The following is an 18738-nucleotide window of genomic DNA, read 5'->3' as shown; positions in this document are numbered from 1 at the left end:
AGGGAATCTCCTTGACTTTCTGCAGGAACTGTTGCTATTAGAATAAAGCAGTGGTTCTCAAGGTATGGGCCTAGGACCAGCCAGCATCAGCGTCATGTGGGGAGCCTGTTAGAAATGCACATCCTCAGGCTCCACCCAGACCTGAATCAGACGCCCGAGGTGGGCCCCACTGTCTGTGTCTCCATGAGCTCTCCAGATGGTTCTGGTATGCACTCCAGTCCAGCATGGGCAGGAGATCTTGGTGCCCTGCCTTCAAAGCTCCCTTCACATCCTCCATGATGCATGGAGCTGAGTCTTGCATGAGGCTGTTTTCAAAGCAATGATGACAACAGCAGCCAGCACTGTTGAGGGTCCTGTATTCTAGGCCATGTGACAGCTCTTCTCCCTTACCCCTCTCAAGCCCTGTGAGCAGGGGGAATGGCATTATCCCAGTACCAGAGATGAGAAAGCCAAGGCATAAGAAAGCAAAACCATTCAATCAATGCCACAGAGCTATTAAAAGGCAGAAGTAGGATTTTAATCCAAACCCTCCTAACTCCAGGTCCCAGCTTTTAATCCCTACATGGCTGTAATGGCTTGTTGAATTACGAATCAGTTAAATAACTTTAAAGGAAATCTGCCGCCTGCTTCTTGAGAGCTTGTTTGGAGGCTGTAGCAGGGGAGCACAGCTGCTCATATACCCTTGACCGAAGACCGTTCCTCCTCTGTTGGGGATGGCCGTCCTCTTTGACCAAGTGCACAGCTTTCGGAGGGACACACATGGAGCCATGAGAGAGCAAGGGCACACCTGCGTAGCCAGCCAGATCAGCCAAATCAACCCTGGAAATCAGTGGCGTGGCAGGTGTCACAGCCAGGTCGCCCTCACATCCCATCACCTGTTTCGTATAAGTCAGTGTCTCTTAACCCTGACTGCTCTTTAGAACCATGTGGAAGCCTTACGTACCACCAATGCCTGCACCTTCCAGCCCACCCAAGTGGCTCAGAATCTGGCCCTCGGGTCTGGGCATCAGCATGTTTTCAGAACAGCCACTCTGAACAGTGAACTTCCAGATGGCATTGAAGTGGAACCTGCTTAAGTTGGCACCCATTGTTTTGGGACAGTCCCTAAAGAGTGGCAGCCATGATCAGCAGATGCAACCCCTGCTAGCTATCCCTTTGGACTGTGACTCCAGCCACTCAATGGGCATAGCTGGGAGATTTCTGCAGTGACAGGTGTGTGTGAACTGGCAGGGGGCTCTGACTTCCAGCTCCACCTGTGGACACTGCTGTGCCCGCCCCTTTCTAAGTATGTGCCAGGTCCTTACCAGTCCCATTTGGTCTCATCCTACCATGAGCTGGAAGTAGAGGAGTCTCCATTATTTCCCCTGCTTTCAGGGGAGGCAGTGAGGCAAGTAACAGCAGCTCGCCCAAGGTCACAGCTGTTAAATGGCAGTCCCAGGACCAGGCCTCTGTCTTTTCATTCTTGGCCCCTGTGCTTTTTCAATAGATAAGCTGCAGGGTTTTGGCAAGTTGGGAGCCCCGCTGGGATGCCAGGTCATAGTGTTTGGCTGTTCTTATCCTGCGTCACTCTTTATTAGCTGAAACTCAATTAGAAGAGAAGCTAAAAAGTGTCCCCTTGGCTACAAATGAGGTCACTTCATTAGGTCACAGAGGTCACCTCGTAGCTGTCCAAGGATAAATTTTATTACAACTTGGTGCCTCCCATTACCAAGTTGGAAATCCTAGTATGAGGCAACTAATTCTCTCTATTTGTAATTGGATGTTTCTGCAGACATCAGAGAGGCAGCCTGTTACAGGCTCCAGTCCCAGAAAGGAACACGGGGCTGAAAGTCTGGTCCCTGCCCCAACAGCCCCTCACTGGGTGACCTCGCAGAAGCAGCCTGACCTCTCAGTTTCTCCCTGGCTATAAAGAGATGAGTGCAGATGGCACTTCCAACAACAGTGACCCAGACAGGGCACAACATCAATAGGGCATGAAGAGCAGAGGCACATTAATTGCCATGAGACCCCATCCTTCTGAGTCCCCGCTACCCTTGAGGGATGCCCAGTTCACGGAAGCTCATTTGTCCTCTGACTGCAGCTCCTGACCAAGGATCCTGAGAGCCGCCTGTCCAGCCTTCGTGATATTCAGAGCGTGCCCTACTTGGCTGACATGAACTGGGACGCAGTGTTCGAGAAGGCACTGATGCCCGGCTTTGTGCCCAATGTGAGTGGAAGTCCCATCTGATGTCTTGCCACCCCTCTGCAGGGTCCCCGCCTTGGTGCAAAGCAAGACTTTGGCAGCTGGCCAGTGAGCCCTCTGCTGGCCACGGCGACCTGAGCACCAAGGGCTTATGTCTTGCTGGAATTCGGGGTGAACTTGGGCCTGATTTCCAGGGTCCCAGCCATGCAGGTTCCCTCCTTGTGGTAGGTCCTTTGGGGGTACCAAGCCTTCTCTCTGTCACTGAATCCCACCCCCATGTGCTCAGGTCCAGGTGTGGGGGTAGCAGGCTGATCTACTCTTCTGCCTCCACAGAGCTGACTGCCAAGTACAGGAAGACAGGCGATGACCTACCCCGACAGGGCAGTCTGCACTTGTTGCACAAGCTCGGAAGAGGGAAAGCTGGGATGGGAGGGGTGCAGGCAGGGACTTCTTTTAGGGAGAGTCGGCAGAGACCTAGAGGTGAAGTGAGGGAACCAGGACTGCAGGGATGGGCATTGAGCCCTCCAGGCAAAGGGATTGCCAAGGTCACACTCTGGAAGGCAGCAGAAAGCCTGGGTTTCAAAAAACAATTTTATAGCATTTAAGGGAATAAACCAGAGGGAAAATAATAGGAAGTGGGACCAGGAGGGAACACATGCCACACCAAAAAGGCTTCCAGAGGCCACGGTTAAGGTTTAAGGTTTTAGGTTTTGTCCCCTGGAAACTGGAGTGTTTAAGGCCAGGAGGTGAAAGCAGTGGATTTACATTTTAAAGGAGGATTCTGGCAGGAGCTGCAGGCTCCTGGGTCCTCCAGGAGAGATGCTGAAAGTTTGAACCTGCCTGGAAGCCTCCTGTGGTCCCTTCCTGCTGGGCAGTTGCATTTCTCCTGGAGGGAATTGCAGAGAACACCTGAGGAATAGTGACAATTGGGGCAGAAATCCTGGGTGACATTCTAGTTCAGCCACCTCTGCCCTCTGTGACCGAGGAGAGCACACCCCCCTCCCCCCCGCTCACCTGTCCTTGCCCTGCCTTGTGGCAGTGGTGTGAGCAGGAAAGAGATCACAACATGTGCTCTTTGTCGATGTCTGTTCCAGCCCCGTATGATGTGAATGGAGGTGAAGACTCCAGCCTGGAAGGCAAGAGATTTCTGGGCCCACTAGGCTGGTTCCTGGGGAGCCTCAGACGTTCCCGGCTGGTGTTTCATGTCATATTATTTTAAAGACTTCTGCCACTCCTTTTGGTGCAAAAATAATGTTTCCCCACATCAGTTTCTCCAAGAGTTCCAGGCTTCTAGACCCTTTTCACAAACCGTGGTAGCAGCGCACACACACATTTCTGAACACAGACTCTCCCCACAGCCTGCCCAGTGTTCACCACTGAATCCAACCCAAGCCAAGCCTGGCTGATGCTAGTCTGTTCCTGTCCTCTACCTGTAAGCAGTGTTGCATCCCCACCCGCTTAGCCAGTACACCTGGTCCAGGGCTGGCCCTGCTCTCCCCTGAGCCCACCTTTCTCCCCACTTCCCTCCCAGGCAGGGCTCCAGACAGGCTGTGTAATGGCAGGTTGCACGGTGCTGCGTCCCTGTCTCCTAGGCCTGGCCATGTGCCATTCCCACTGCCTGGACCTCCTTCTACCCACCCAAGCCTGCCTGACCTTGGGGGCTCTGCCCGGCTGGAAGGCTTCCTTGACCCTGCGGTGGACATGGTGCTGCCTCTGAGTCCAGAAAGCTCCCTGGCTCTTCAGACACCCCTCAGACTGCTGTGGGAAACAGGCCATGGGGACAAAGTGTCCAGGGCAGGCTTAGCATAGAGTGGCTGTTTAGGTAGAGCTCTCCGCTGTTCTCCCAATATAATTGTTGTAGGGTTTCACTTGGCCAACTGGGAGCTCTGTGTGAGCTGTGTGTGCCTGTGTGGGTATGTGTGGAAGTGTCTGTGTGTGTGCCTGTGCATCTGTGTGTGTCTGTGTGTGCATGCCAGTGCATTTGTGTGTACCCATGTATCTGTGTGTCTGTATGTCTGTATGTATGTGTCTGTGTGCATGCCTATGTGTGTCTATATGTCTGTGTGTGTCTGTGCATCTGTGTGTGCCTGTGTATCTGTGTGTGTGTGCCTGTGTTTTTGTATCTGTATGTGTGTGTATCTATGTGTGTGTGTGTCTGTGTGTACCTATTATGTCTGTATATACCTGCTTGTGTGTCTATGTGTCTGTATGTGTCCGTGTACCTGTGTGTGTGTGTGCCTATAGGTCTGTGTGTGCCTGTGCATCTGTGTGTGTGTGTGTGCCTGTGTTTTTGTGTCTGTGTGCCTGTGTGTCTGTGTGTGTCTGTGGGTCGGCAGGTATGCCTTGGGGCCAGGAGGGGCAGCGGCGGGGACAATGGCAATGGCTCCATGCTGGGGACAGGCAGTCTCCATCCCATTTCCCACCCTATTCTGCTGGCCAATGAGAAAGGCAGCTATGGGTGAAAGCGCAGACCTCACTGTCACCATTCTGGTCCGCCGAGCACCTACACCCACCAACGCTGTCCTGCACAGGAGCTGAACCCCTGGGAAGAAAACAGCCGCAGGGCCAGCTGCCAGGGAGTTCACAGATAACAGTGGGCAGCCCCCACAGTGGATGACGTTTGGGGAGGGATCATTCTTTGGGATGGGGGACTGTCCTGTGCCCTGCAGGGTGTTTAGCTGCACCCCAGGACTGTACTCATGAGATGCCAGTAGCATCCCCTCTGTTGTGACCACCAAAAATGTCTCCCGACATTGCCAAGCATCCCCTGCGGAGAAAGTTGTCCCCAGTTGACAACCCCAGCACTAGGGTTTGTGGAGCCATAAGCCAAGACGCCTGCAAAGACAGAAAATAAACCAGGGGGCAGAGCCCTCGGAAGGAGACCAGCACATCCCGCTGAGCCGGGAGTAAAAGTTTGGGTCTCTTCTGCCATCTCTGTGACCTCAGGCGGCTGCACCCCAATTCTTCACAGATCCGATGAGAAACCAGGACCCTCGCAGAGCCTGGGGAGTAGTGCCCGGAGGCTTCCAAAGCCTCAGCTCTGAGCGTGTTCCATTGACTGACTTCCTCCTGAACGCAGGGTTTGGACAGCCCAGAGAAATACGCCCGCCTTCTCCATGGGCTCTGATCTGCCAAACTCAGGGCGAGATTGACGAAGGCTAGGAATCTCGATGCAGTCCTGCACATCAGGCATAAATTGCCTGATTAACGCTTCCTTGCGTGGTGTCTGAGCCTTCCCCGAGGCTGTGTGCTGGGATGCCCTGGAGGGCACCCAGGGCCAGCCTGTGGCTTTGCCATATTGTGTGCCTGCACCTGTTGGCAGGTGCCTGCCTTTGCAGCCCCCTGGCCTGCCGCTCCTCCTCAGCCCCTCTCCTGCACACACCCACAGACCATTGCACACTCACAGTCACACTCACAAACACACACGCACACTCATTTCCCACACACACATGCACACTTGCCCCCACACACAGTCTCACACACATACATACTCGCCCTACACAAACACATGCATTCACATATACACTCACCCACACATACCCTCACACACATGCACACTCCCATACAAACACAAACACACACACACGCAAGCCCCTCACCACATGCTCACCTACAGGGCCATGAGCCTCAGCCCCACCCACAAGCCCATAGCCTCCCTCTGGCTGTGCTGTCTCCTAGCTGGAACCTTGCACAGGCCACTTCCTCTTCTGGCAATCCCTTCCTCTCCTTGTCCACAAGGCAGTCTCCTACCCCTCCTTCAAGACAGCACAAAGCAAGGACTGGCCCATTTGCCAGTCTCAGCAGAAGCCTTCTGTCTGTATTAGGCCATTCGTGCATTGCTATAAAGGAATAACTGAGGTTTGGTAATTTATAAAGAAGAGAGGCTTAATTGGCTTACAGTCCTGCAGGCCGTACAGGAAGCATGGTGCCTGCATCTGCTTTGCTTCTGGGGAGGCATCAGGGAGCTTCCAGTCAGGGTGGAAGGTGAAGCAAGAGCAGGTGTGTCACGTGGCAGGAGCAGGAACAGCAGTGGGAGTGGGGGGTGCCACACATTCTTAAACTGCCAGATCTCTCACCAGAGCTCCCTCACTATCGTGAGGACAGCACCAAGTCATGAGGGATCCATCCCCATGAACCAAACACCTCCCACCAGGCCCCACCTCCCAAACTGGGAATTACATCTCAGCATAAGATTTTGCAGGGGACATGCAAATTATGTCACCTTCTGAGTGAAAGACAAGCCCAAGCTTGGCCTCCTCTGCAGCATTCCCAGCCAGCGCCACCACCTGCCTGCACGGAGCAGGCCTCAGCCTCTCCTGAAACCCTCTGCGCGGGTGTCTAGGGATACATCAGTGGTCAGAACACTCTGTCACAGTGCGCCTGCCATCCTGCTGGGAGCTTCGGAGGGTGGGGGCCCCGGAGTGCTGGCTGGCCTCTGCCTGAGCCAGCCCTCAGGACAATGGGTGACGATCGAAGGCACTAGAAGGCCTAAGTGTGTGCTTGTCATGTGAGTGAACGAATGATGATGGCCAGCAGGACTGAGCATGTTCTGTGTACCTGGCATTGTCCTGATAACTCTGTGTGCCTTATCTCATGTCAGCTTCACACCAGTCCTGGGAGGTGGATCCTGTTAATAGCAATCTCAGCAAGGTTAGGCAACTTGCCCCAGATTTCCCAGTGAGAAACTGACAGAGCTTGAATTCAGATGGTCTACATCCAGAGTCTGCATTTTTATGAATGAATGGATGCGTGGCAGGCAAAACAGGGCAGAGCCTGCATTTTTATGAATGAATGAATGAATGAATGAATGGCAGGTAAAACAGGTCTGGAGAGACCTGGGCCTGAAATTCAACTTGCTCTTTAGGGGAGGGCAACTTCTGGAGAACAGATGTGTGAAATCAGGGAAGGGGATTATAGTTGAATTCCAGGAGTTGGTGATGATGGACAAAGCCCAGTGCCAGGCAGAGGAAGGGAGAGGCCACTGGCACCGCGAACCCACGGAGGGCCCACAGCAGGTCACAACAGAAAGGATGAGGCCCAGCCTCTAGAACTGGGAAAGCAAGGGGCAAAGGACATAGGACTCCACTGCATCAGCCCACGAATGACACAGTGACAACAACGGTAACATTTATTGGGCACCTACTGTGTGGCAGGGACTGGGCTAGGAGCTTTTCTTGCATTTTCTCATGTCAGCCTCACAAACTTGCACTAGTGCCCTGATCTTACAATGTGGAAACTGAGGCCCATAGAGGTTTAGGGAGTTCCTGGGAGTTAGGGAAGCCAGGACTTTCCTCAGTTGTGTCTGCTAAGTCCCTGTCTTCCTCCTGCCCCCAGGTCATGGCAAAGGCCCTGACTGCCTAATCAAGTGGATTAGGCAGCATGGCCAAGGCAAGTTCAGCCTTAGGTAGTGAGATTCTTTCTTGTAAATTGGGTTCAAGGCCAGGAATCCTAGGGAGGTGAGGGGACAGCAGAGAAGCAGAGGGAATGGGCAGTTGTGGAAGGGCCACCGTGGTCAAGCAGCCACTGTTCTGGAAGCTTGGCAAACTCTTCTCATCTGATCCCTCAACAACCTCTGAGCCTGCCATATTTCACAATGATGAGGAAACTGAGGCAGAGAGAAGTTACAAATCTCCCTCAGCGTCACACAGGTAAAAGGAGAGGACACAGGGCCCAGTGGCAAGGCGGGCTGACCCCAAGGCTGTGCCTCGCCTCTCTCCTTCTTGGCCAAGTCACAGCAAACCCAGGTCCTAACTGGCCCAGGGACCACCACTGTAGGGAGGACTTGCTTCATGCCTGGCCCTACTTGAAGTACTTTATAGATATTATATTATTAATTCTGTATATGGGAATTATTGTCACCCAAACTTTACAGATAATGAACGGAGTCCCAAGGAAGTCATGAAACTTACAAGGTCAGGAAGTAGCAGAACTGGGATTTTTCCCTGTGTAGCTCCAGAGCTGCTGTCATAGCCACCAGGCTGCATTGCCTTTGGGGACCGGCACCTGCGGCCGTCATCTGGGCTACAGCTCAGGAATGAAAGTGGCTACCAGGAATCTGGGTCCAAGGCCCAGAAGTCAGGGAGACCTAAATTCCTCCTGCCCACAGCGGGAGGAGCCCCTGGCCAGGAGCAGGGCCGGGCCTGAGGGTCAGCTGACTCTAGCTCCCCGGGGAGAGCAGGGAACCAGGGCAGGAAGTTGGGCAGATTTTGAGCTGAAATTGTATTCTTAAGTTATTTAGAATGATTTTTCTAAAAAAGATAGTCATGACAGGACAATGTGCATAGGATAAAATAATAAGTGAAAAAATCAGATTCGAAAACTGAACTCAACCTAGCATGAAAAACAGGCATAGAAAGGGGCCTAAGGAAATACCTAGATGTTAACAGGAGTGGGGTTGCCCCAGGGGGACCATATGTGTAAATAAATGATGTATACAGTGAGAACGTGTTGCTTCTTATCATCAGAAAACAGAAACAAAGGTCACCCGTGTATCCCACAGGGGTAGTTCATCATTACTTGTTGAATGAACGAATGAAAAGAAAATTCAGTGATGGGTGGCATGCAGACAGACCATGTTTTCTTTTCTACTCCCCTTTAGAAAGGGAGGTTGAATTGTGATCCCACATTTGAGCTTGAAGAAATGATTCTAGAATCCAAGCCACTTCACAAAAAGAAGAAGCGGTTGGCAAAGAACAGATCCAGGGATAGCACGAAGGACAGCTGCCCGCTGGTGAGTGCTTCGCGGGAGAGAAATCCTGTGCTCATGGGGAAATGACTGAGCCAGGCCACTGTTTAGCACAAAGCGGATGTTTCACTCCTCCCTTCCAATTACCTTATTTTGCCATAAATAAAATGCTACCATCAAACAAGTAGGGGGAAAGAGTGAAGGAAGGCATTCACGCTCCTGGCATTCCTTGAGTGCTATTCCTACAGCAGGAAGCTTGTGTAGCTCTAAGGCACAGGGAGGGACCCAGTGGTCCCGCTGCACCCTTGAGAAAAATGTTGGCTGGGCACGGTGGCTCATGCCTGTAATCCCAGCACTTTGGGAGGTCGAGGCGGGCGGATCACAAGGTCAGGAGAGCGAGACCACGGTGAAACCCCGTGTCTACTAAAAATACAAAAACTTAACCGGATGCAGTGGCGGGCACCTGTAGTCCCAGCTACTTGGGAGGCTGAGGTAGGAGAATGGTGTGAACCCAGGAGGCGGAGCTTGCAGTGAGCCGAGATCGCGCCACTGCACTCCAGCCTGGGGGACAGAGCGAGACTCCGTCTTAAAAAAAAAAGAAAGAAAAATGTTGTACTGCAGAGGCCCCCAGGGCTGCACGATAACTTTTGTGGGTCCTGGGCACTTTGCCTCTGTGGGCCTCTGTATTTGTTTCCTGGGGCTGCCATAAGCTGGGTGGCTTATGACAACCCACATGTATTCTCTCACAGTTCTGGAGGCCAGAAGTCCAAACTCAGGGTCTCCACAGAGCCCGGCTCTCTCCAAAGGCTAAAGGGGAGGGGTCGTCCTTGGCTCCCCAGGCTTCCAGTGGCGGCCAGCCTCCTTGTCCTTCGCTAGCTCGCAGCTGCATGACTCCAGTCTCCCCCTCCATCACCGCATGGCCTTATTCTCTGTCTTCACGTGTCTTCATCTGGCCTTCATATAAGGACCCCAGTCACTGGGCTTAGGACCTACCTAATTCACTGTGACTTCATCTTAACTGGATTACATCTGTAACGGTTCTATTTCCAAATAAGGTCACATTTATAAGTACTTGGGGGTTGGGACTCAGGATACATTTCAGAGCACACAATTCAACACACAACAAGCTCTCCTCTATAAAAGTCTATTAAAAGTTCAGCCCCTGGCGTGATGGTTGTGAATTTCTGATTTTCCATGCCTCTCACGTGGTCCTTAAGCGGTCAGGGAAGTAAGCTCATGAATTTCAGCCCATATTCCATTCTAACGTGACTTTTACGTTGGATTTAATGGCTTAACGTGGAGAAAAGCATCTTTGTCCACCAGGCTACCCTTGGACACAGCCGCCCATGCAGTCAGGGCCAGCCCTAGACACTTAGCTTGTCTTGTGCCGGTCCCAAGCATCTGAGGTTTCCATCTAGATCTGCCGTCCTCTGATGCTCCGTTACTGTGTCTCCCTGGAACATGCTTTGTCATTTAGTCACCTCTCTGCTCTTTGACAGAATGGACACCTGCAGCAGTGTTTGGAGACTGTCCGGAAGGAATTCATCATATTCAACAGAGAGAAGTAAGTCCTTCACGCTGTACCCCTTGGGCAAAGCCCATCCTAAGTGACCCAGGGTCCCCCTGGCAGAATCACAGTCCCTGTCCCCCAAACCAGCCTTGACGATGAAAGGGAAGGTATTACTGGAGTGAGTCACAGGGTGCTGGTGGGGATGAAGCTCCTGGATTTTGAATTAGACAGGGCTGTGTTCTAATCCTGCCTCGCTGTGTGGCCTGAGCCCGTCTCTGGGAGCTCCCATGAGAGTGGGGAGGCTGCAGCCGCCCTGAGCGGGCACACGGGAACACAGGCGGCAAGGCAGGCTCACTGTGATGAAGAGTAAGAGCCTGGTGTCAAGTTGCCTGGGGCCAAGTCCTGGCTCTGCCACTGCAGAGTGACCTGACCCTGCCTGAGCCTCCTCGTCAGCATCAGCACAGTGTCTCCACTCCTTAACACGCGGGGCTGTGAGAATTAAATGAGGCTGTTGTCCCACAGCACCTGGTATGGAAGGGGTTGTCAACACGGGAAGGTAATGACTTGTTATTAATATTTACTTGGGTAAGGTGGGTGGGGGATGCTGGAACCTTAACAGCCTGGGATGGGAAAAGACAGGGAGTCTGGGAGGGGCTAGATGGGGTGTGCCCTGGCCGTGGGACTGCCCTCTAAGGGGCTGGTCGCAAAGCAGGCAGACACCTCAGGTTCGCTTCCAGCCAATGATAATATCTAGGGGATGTGTGGCTGTGGCTGACTTGTCAGGGCTGGGGCTCCAGCAGAGGCAGCCGATGAGCCCCATTTGACCCACACTAAGCCAGGCTTTGGGTTGGTAGAGGCAGATCAGAGATGCTTCCTGCCCTCTGGGAGATTCAAATATTCATTGACTCAAAAATTCATTGATTGCTGGCCCTTATGCAATCCCCAGTATTCAACCGTTTTGGCTTTCAGCAGATGCGAGCAGCACAGGGGATACATTGTAAGGCCAAGGGCAGCCCAGGGCAGTGCATATCACAGCAGACACCTGGCTTAGCCTGGATGGTTGGGGAAGTTCTCTAGCTGCCGTGCTGAGCTGAGTCCTAAGGGACATGTAGGGGAAGACGTGGCATTCCAGGAGTGGGAACAGTACGCAGAGTAGGAAGATGGCATGGCCGACACAGAGCCCTGCAGTTGGTTAGGAGGCTTGGATTACCAGAGCCTGGAGAGTTGGGAGAGGTGAGGGATGGGGCAGGGATGGGTGTTTGGATTCCAGCCACGGGCCAGTGGGCAGGACAGGGCCCCAGTCCCAGTCGACACTGGGGAGACAAAGGAGGCAGCAGCCTTTCACTGGGTGGCTACAGCTCTGAAGGCCAGTAGGTGCCCAGATCAGCACAGACACAGACACCAGGCTTGGGCAGCAAGCCTCACCTGCTAGGGGACCACATGCTGGGGTCTCCTAGCTCCAGCCAACAGCACAGGAAGGGCCTCTGCAGCCACAGCCCATCAGATTTGGGGAAGGTGGGGGCTGACGTCGTGAGTGGTTTTGGAACTTATCCCAATTTCCCTGCAGTCCTGCCCGCTCTGAGACTCGTGGCCCTTCCCCCTGACTTACAAACCCGGACCCAGGAACTTCTGCTCAAAGAGCATCAGCGATCTTGGGCTCAGGCAGCCTTCATTCTCTGTGTATGGGCCATGGAGTCCAATGAGAGCAGCTGCTGGCAAATGTGAGCCTGCAAAAAGCTAAGCTGTGCGGAACCCAAGCAGACAGCAATCGCATTTCACCTTTTGCTGTGTGCCAGAACATGCTTCAGTTTAGATTCTTCCTTTTAAAAGGAAATGAGACATCCTTCCCTGTGTCATTTAGGAGTTGCGTCTGGCTGCTTTTAGCAGAAACCCCACTGTATAGGAGCTTCAACCAAGTAGATGTTTTCTTTCTCACATGGAAATGTGAATTGATGAGGGAAATGCAGTTGGCCTATGGACATCATTGAGATGTGTCATCGGGAATTGGAAGTGAGAGTGAGGCTGGCATAGTTTACAGGAGTTGGCAAAAAAGAAAGAGGGGGGAAGTCATGTGTTCCTGACAATGGGGAGCCAGGGAGAGCATGGCCGTGGGGGAAGCTGTTGGCTGGGGTCTGAGCTGCAATTTCTGCTGCTTCATCCTGTCTTTGCTCACCTAAGTGCTTCCTCCATGGCCCTGATGGCTGATAGGCTTCCTGTCATAGCAGGCATACAGGCTTACTGCCATGTAAAGATATCCAGGTGAGAGGGCTTGGTTGTGTCCCCCAAGATGCTATATGGGCATCAGCTGACTCCATCTCCACCTCATCTCGTGGGAAGAGAGCCATGCTCCATCTACCCACAGCCCTCCCTGCTGCAGTTTCTCAGCAGTAAAAAATGCCTATGAGAAGCTGATTCATGATGCATGATTGCCCCAAACCAAGCATTTTTCCTTTAAACAAACAAACAACAAAAAAGTGAGACCTGTTTATCCTCCACTTCTGTGTGGAATCCCATGTTAGAGACACTTGCTGTGCTGGCACTTGAGTAGCTGGAAAATTAAATCGAGCACCTTCTTCCCCACTTGAGCAGTGTGGTGGGTCGAGGGCTGGTGGGAGCCAAGCACCAAGCTGGGCTTGTCATCATGCTCCGCCTGGCCCACGTCCCTGGTGCCCAGGAGTTCTGCCTCCTTTCAATCTCCACAGACCTGGCCCTCAGCCTGACGCTGACTGCTCCTGCAGGATGTGCAGGCTCCCTGCATAGTGGGGGCTATGATAAATCACACCCCCCACTATGTGAGATAAATCACACATCATGCAGGAGTGCCACAGTACAGGGGGGCAATCAGAATTGCCTGGGTGCCTGATAGCGTCTAGAGATGCTGCACCCAGCCATCAGTCTGATACCGACTGCTCCTGCAGAATGTGTAGGGGGTTGCCGGCTCCTTGCATGGTGGGGGCTGCAAAGATAAATCACACATCATACAGGAAGGCCACTGTCCCAGGGAGGCAACTGGAATGGCCTGAGGGCCTGTTAGCTTCTAGAGATGCTGCACCTGCTGCAGGTTACATGGTGTCCCTCAAAAGATGTATCAAAGCCCTAAGCCCCACTACTTCAGAATGTGACCTTATTTGGAAATAGGGTGGGTGCAAATGTAAGGAGATGAGGTCAGACTGGAGTAGGGTGGGCACCTAATCTAACATGACTGGTGTCTGTCCTGACAAGAGAAGAGATGCAGGCATGGGGAGAAGGCCATAGGGAGATTGCAGTGATGCAGCTACGAGCCAATGAGCACCCAGCTTTGGCGGCCATCCAGAGCTGGGAGGAAGGCCTGGAGCGGATTCTCCCTCAGAGCCCTCAGAAGGAGCCAGCCCTGCCCACACCTTGATTTCAGCCTCTAGCCTCTAGAACTCTGGGGAATACATTGCTGTCATTTAAAACCACCCAGTTGGTAGTACTTAGTTATGGCCACCCTGAGACACTAATACAGCCAATACAGCTCCCTAATCCATTCCTTCCCAACCAGAAGCTGAGAGAATAAGCGTGGGGATCTGCATTTGAATATATCCTGCAAGCCATTCTGATGCTTAACAGTTTGGAATCTTCTGTAGGAGACAAGGGTGTCTAAGTGGTGCATCCTCTAGGGGGTTCTGAGTTGAGTCACAAGGACCCTGTCTAAAGCTGCGAACCCTCCCAGCTCCGGCTCCTTTGCCCTCAGGTATTCATCTGCAACTCTTACATTGAATTTATCTTAAAGATACATTCCTGCTATTCATGGTTTTAGCAAAAGTCTACTGGCTGCAGGATGCTCCTGGGGCCTTCACTTCCCCGCACAGCTGACTTCCTCTTGCATAGGCCAAGTATGCTTCCTCAGCTAGAGAAAGCTCTCGGGCAGAGGGACGGTTCCTGCAACTCCCACTGTGGTAAAGACACCATCATCTGCATGAAGCAGCAAGTGGGAGCTGAGAGGACATGGGCAGGGCATCCACTGTGTCAGCCCTGCAGGACAAATTCATTCAGTCATTTGACAGCTAAGTCATAATCCTGGAGTGGGCCTCACACAGAAATGAGTCTTCAGGACCCGTGTGCTCAGAATGCCCATAGCCTGCAGGGGGGAGGATTACCAAACAGTGTGGTGTATGTGCCATGAAGCAGACACACAGGGGTCACCGTGGGGACAGGAGGAGGTGCCATGGGGCTGACCTCTCTGGACCCTTGTTTTTAAACAGAGAACAAAATTAACATTAGCACTGCCGAATTTTCTGGAAATGCAGGTTATTATTGGCTAATGGTCTTAGCTGGCAAAAGGCCACTGAGCCAGGTGGAGCATCTGCTTCCAGGGCTGGTCGGGGCTTTGAAGGCCTTGGTAGCTGAGACTTCCAGTGGGTTGAAAAATGCACCGGGGGGCCCGTCCTCCTATTCTTGGCCAAAGATCTGAGCAGGGCTGATTTTTCCAAGAGGTCTTTTCAATAGCATTTGACAACATTTTGCAGAATAAGAAGCTCCTGGTGAGGAAGGAATTTAAGGGGCATTTTCTATCTTTGCTATCTCTTGAAGAAACAAAAACAGATTTAAAATCATATAAAAGCTACCCTTGGAGTCCTTGAAAATATCACATTTAAAAACTCTAATATTGAATTTGTTACACCAAAGAATACTATTAATACCAATAACAATCATCATTTGTATGTGACTTTATGGTTTTCGATCATGTTCCTTTAATCTAGGGTTTCTTAACCTTGGCATTGACTGTTGACATCAGTTATTGGTTGTGAGGGCCACCCTGTGCATTGCAGGATATCTGCAGAATCGCTGCCCTCTACCCACTAGATACCAGTAGCACCTTCACAGAGTGACAACCAAAAATGTCTCCAGATATTGCCAAATGTTCTCTGGCAGGCACAATCACCCCCAGAATTACTATTTTTTCTTCTCCCCATTTTGTGCATGAAGTGTTAGGTTCAGAGACATTGATAGTCATTTGACTAAGGTCTCACAGCATTCCAGTGGCAGAACCAGAACTGAATGTAGGTGGCTGGTGGAACTCTCTTTCTAGCTCTTCTCGGCCAATCTCAAGAATCAACAGCTTTGCAAACATTATTTTCATGAATACCTATTATTTGTACGTATATGCTGTCCTTTGAGGCAGAAAGTATAGATTTCTTCACATGGGATCTTTTCAGATCAAAATTCTAATATCTTTTCCCCAAATGCTTAATAAAGTTTTTCTGATCTCAAATTCAAGTATCCCAGGGAATGGCTCTGATTGGCCCAGCTTGGACCAGGTGCCATTCCCTGGGCAAATCAAATCTGGCCATTGGAGGAGGGTTATGATTGGTGCTGCCTGGACCAGGTGCCCTCCCTTAGACCAGTGGCTATGACCTAGAAGGGAAGGTCTATGAAAAGGTGGCAGCTCCTGTTTAAACCCAATGTTAGAAAGACAAAATAATGGCAGTCCACTCCACTCGGAAAATAAAGATGCTAGTGTAGGGTTCATGGTGTCCAGGAGATGAAGAATAGAGAACAACAGATGCTGAGGCCTGGACAAGGTAATAGAGAGAAGGCAGGCAGTCTCCTCACCTGGCCCCTCTGCTCCCAGCTCTGGGCAGGTGGAACACAGTAACTAGAGATGGATGGGGGTGTCGGGAAGGAGAACTTGCCGGGAGGGCCAGCTGCCCAGGCATGGAGGTAGCAGCCCCACAGTGGACGGCTAACTCGTGTAAGATACAGAATACAAGCAGTGAGGTGTTCTGAAATAAGCACACAGGGGCAACTAGTAACTTCTCTTATGGGTCCTTAAAGTTGATTTTCACTGCTTAATCTAGCTGTTATCATACACCCTGGCTTCTTATGAAAAAGCCTTAGACTCTGCCTGAGACCCCTGTGTTGTGAATTGAATTGTGTCCTCTCAAATGGCTTAAAACCCTCAAATGGTTCATTTTCTGTGTAGAGACACAGTCCAGAGGTCCCGATGGGAGGTCTGGCTCAGAATGGCACAGAGTCCATTATTCACCACCCAGTAGCATCTAGATCCCCAGATCCCCTCTCTGAGCCCATAACCAGGTACAAACGCACAGTTTCAGTGACGTACAACAACCAAGTGTGTTCCTTGTTCATGCTGTATGTCCATGGCAGGTCACCTGGGAGTGCAGCTCCCACATCTTCCTGCTGCTTCTCACTCCAGTCCGTATGGCAGTGATCGTGACAGAGGGAAGAGCCCTCTGGAGAGTTTTGTCATTGGGAATTACACGCTCCGGCCGGATGGTAGCACACGGTACTTCCATTCATGCTCACTGGCCGGGACTAGTCACATGGCCTCACTTAACAACAAGTAAGCCCAGAGATGCAATCCTGCCTTGTGCTGGGAGCAGGGGCCAGAGTGTGTGGTGAAGACCCCTGGTGACTGCCCATCCTTCAGGCCCCCAGTGCAGGTCCTTCCAGTGCCCCCACTCACACCAAGGAGGACCCAGCAAACCTCACCCTTAAGCCAGCTGAGGCAGAAAAGCTCAGCCTCACCTCTGAGTCTAGGGAGAAATCAACTGGTATTAGTGCCCAGAATGGGGCAGTGGAAAGAATGCTTAGCTGGGAAGAGGGGAAAAGCAGAGTTCTGCATTTGAACTCTTGACTCCCCTCTGAAAAGCCATGTTGCCCATCCATTCTCACCCTGAAAATGGGCCTGGTTCACTTTTCTCCCAAAGGATGGATGTAGGTATTAAATGAGAAGGTGTGGAATGAAGAGACACTCAACAAATATCAATCCCCCATGATTCAAACCAGAGACTGCTGCCCTTCTGTTCTGCCAGAGCCGTCTCATTTGCAAAGGGGAGGAGAGAGGGAGAGGAGAAGATAGTAAGAGAATCCTTGGCGTTTTGCATTGTCTTCATTTAGCACCCAGGGTTTGGCTGATTCCAACCAAAGACTCCCTCAAATGCATTTTGCTTCAGGCAACAGCAGATAAGACTGGCAGAACCTTAATGATTCTGGCCAAAGGCTGTTATTGAATTCCTGAGATCAGAATTGCATACAAGATTATCTCCCAATAACTGTTGAGGTTTAAAAGTGGAGCCGCCAGTTACACTGAGTTTTTACTTAGGAAAGAGAAATCTCCGGGAGACTGGAAAGATGTTGTATTAGAGTCCCAGAGAAAACACTCAAAGGATAATTTACTTAGAAAGAATCGTTTACATGGGGTGGGTACAGGGACACCACAGAGGCTCTGCAGTACCCTGGGGCTCCATAGAAGCCAAGTGTTACTACCTGGAGGCTGGAGGAGATGAGGGGATGGAGAGTCTCCATCAAGGGGCTGTTTGACTGGAGCAGTAACTTCCAATGTTCCCAGCAACTCCAGGCGGCAGTGCAGGGAGGAAGCTAGGGAACCAGTGCCCACACTTGGCACCCATTGCTCTCTATGATTTCTGCTGGGGCTTCCCATTGGCCACGCCCAGCTGGAAGCCCACAGGCATGGGCACCTAGGCTATGGCTCCTCCAAGTCAGAATTCCAGGCTGACAAGAGGTGAAGGTGGTGCAAAGTGGATCCAGGGGGAGGCAGGAGATAGTTAGTCCAGGGGAGTTCTTTTTTCTTTTTTCTTCTTTTTTTTTAGACGGAGTCTTGTTCTGTCACCCAGGCTGGAGTGAAGTGGCATGATCTCGGCTTACTGCAACCTCCACCTCCCGGGCTCAAGCAGTTCTCCTGCCTTAGCCTCCCAAGTAGATGGGATTACAGGGGTCCACCACCACACCCAGCTAATTTTGTATTTTTAATAGAGGCAGGGTTTCACCAGCCAGGCTGGTCTCAAACTTCTAACCTGAGGTGATCCACCTAACCTCTAACCTGATCCATCTAACCTGAGGAGGCCTCAGCCCCCCCAAAGTGCTGGGATTACAGGCGTGAGCCACCATGCCCGGCCTAGTCTAGGGGAGTTCATTAGAGGAATATCCCATGAGAAAGAAACTGGAATCATCCAAATATTTAATAGTTCCAGAAAGCAGATGTAAGGCCAGTGGAGGTGGGCTGGAGATGGAGCTCTTGGGCAGCAGATTTTGCCATTTCAATTCCATGTGAAGGAAAAGTTTCTCAGAACTTGAGCTCTTCCCAGATGGGATGGGTTGCCTTGGGAGGTGGAAGCAGGGCTTGGGTAAGACTGGCTGGATCTCTGCCAGGGATTCTGGAGAAGGGATTCTTGTAGTGTATGCACAATGGAACTGAATGACTTTAGCTTTTTTCTCTTTCAATATCCACCCTCCATTTCCAACTCGATTACCATTATTCAATTTGGTATGTGTCCTCCCACAGCTTTCCAGTAATTTCAACTCTGTGTTTGGGATTTTTTTGGGGGGTTTTGTTTTGGGGGTTTTGTTTTGGGG

At 51.6% G+C, this 18738-nt stretch overlaps 1 protein-coding gene across 2 annotated transcripts in view; it reads left to right on the top strand.

Moving 5' to 3' along the window:
* The window catches only part of STK32B (serine/threonine kinase 32B), a 423981-nt gene that overhangs the window by 373865 nt on the left and 31378 nt on the right, over positions 1 to 18738 (top strand). For both annotated transcript variants that reach the window (XM_011935426.1, XM_011935425.1), the window contains exons 9-11: positions 2081 to 2206; positions 8781 to 8912; positions 10367 to 10431. In XM_011935426.1, the coding sequence (XP_011790816.1) occupies positions 2081 to 2206; positions 8781 to 8912; positions 10367 to 10431 (323 nt within the window). The remainder of the gene's footprint in view (positions 1 to 2080; positions 2207 to 8780; positions 8913 to 10366; positions 10432 to 18738) is intronic.

This window comes from Colobus angolensis, unplaced genomic scaffold (genome assembly GCF_000951035.1).
Source record: "Colobus angolensis palliatus isolate OR3802 unplaced genomic scaffold, Cang.pa_1.0 Scaffold143, whole genome shotgun sequence".
NCBI lineage: Eukaryota > Metazoa > Chordata > Mammalia > Primates > Cercopithecidae > Colobus > Colobus angolensis.
Note: the sequence above shows the minus strand (reverse complement) of the source record. Positions and strands in the feature narration are given on the sequence as shown.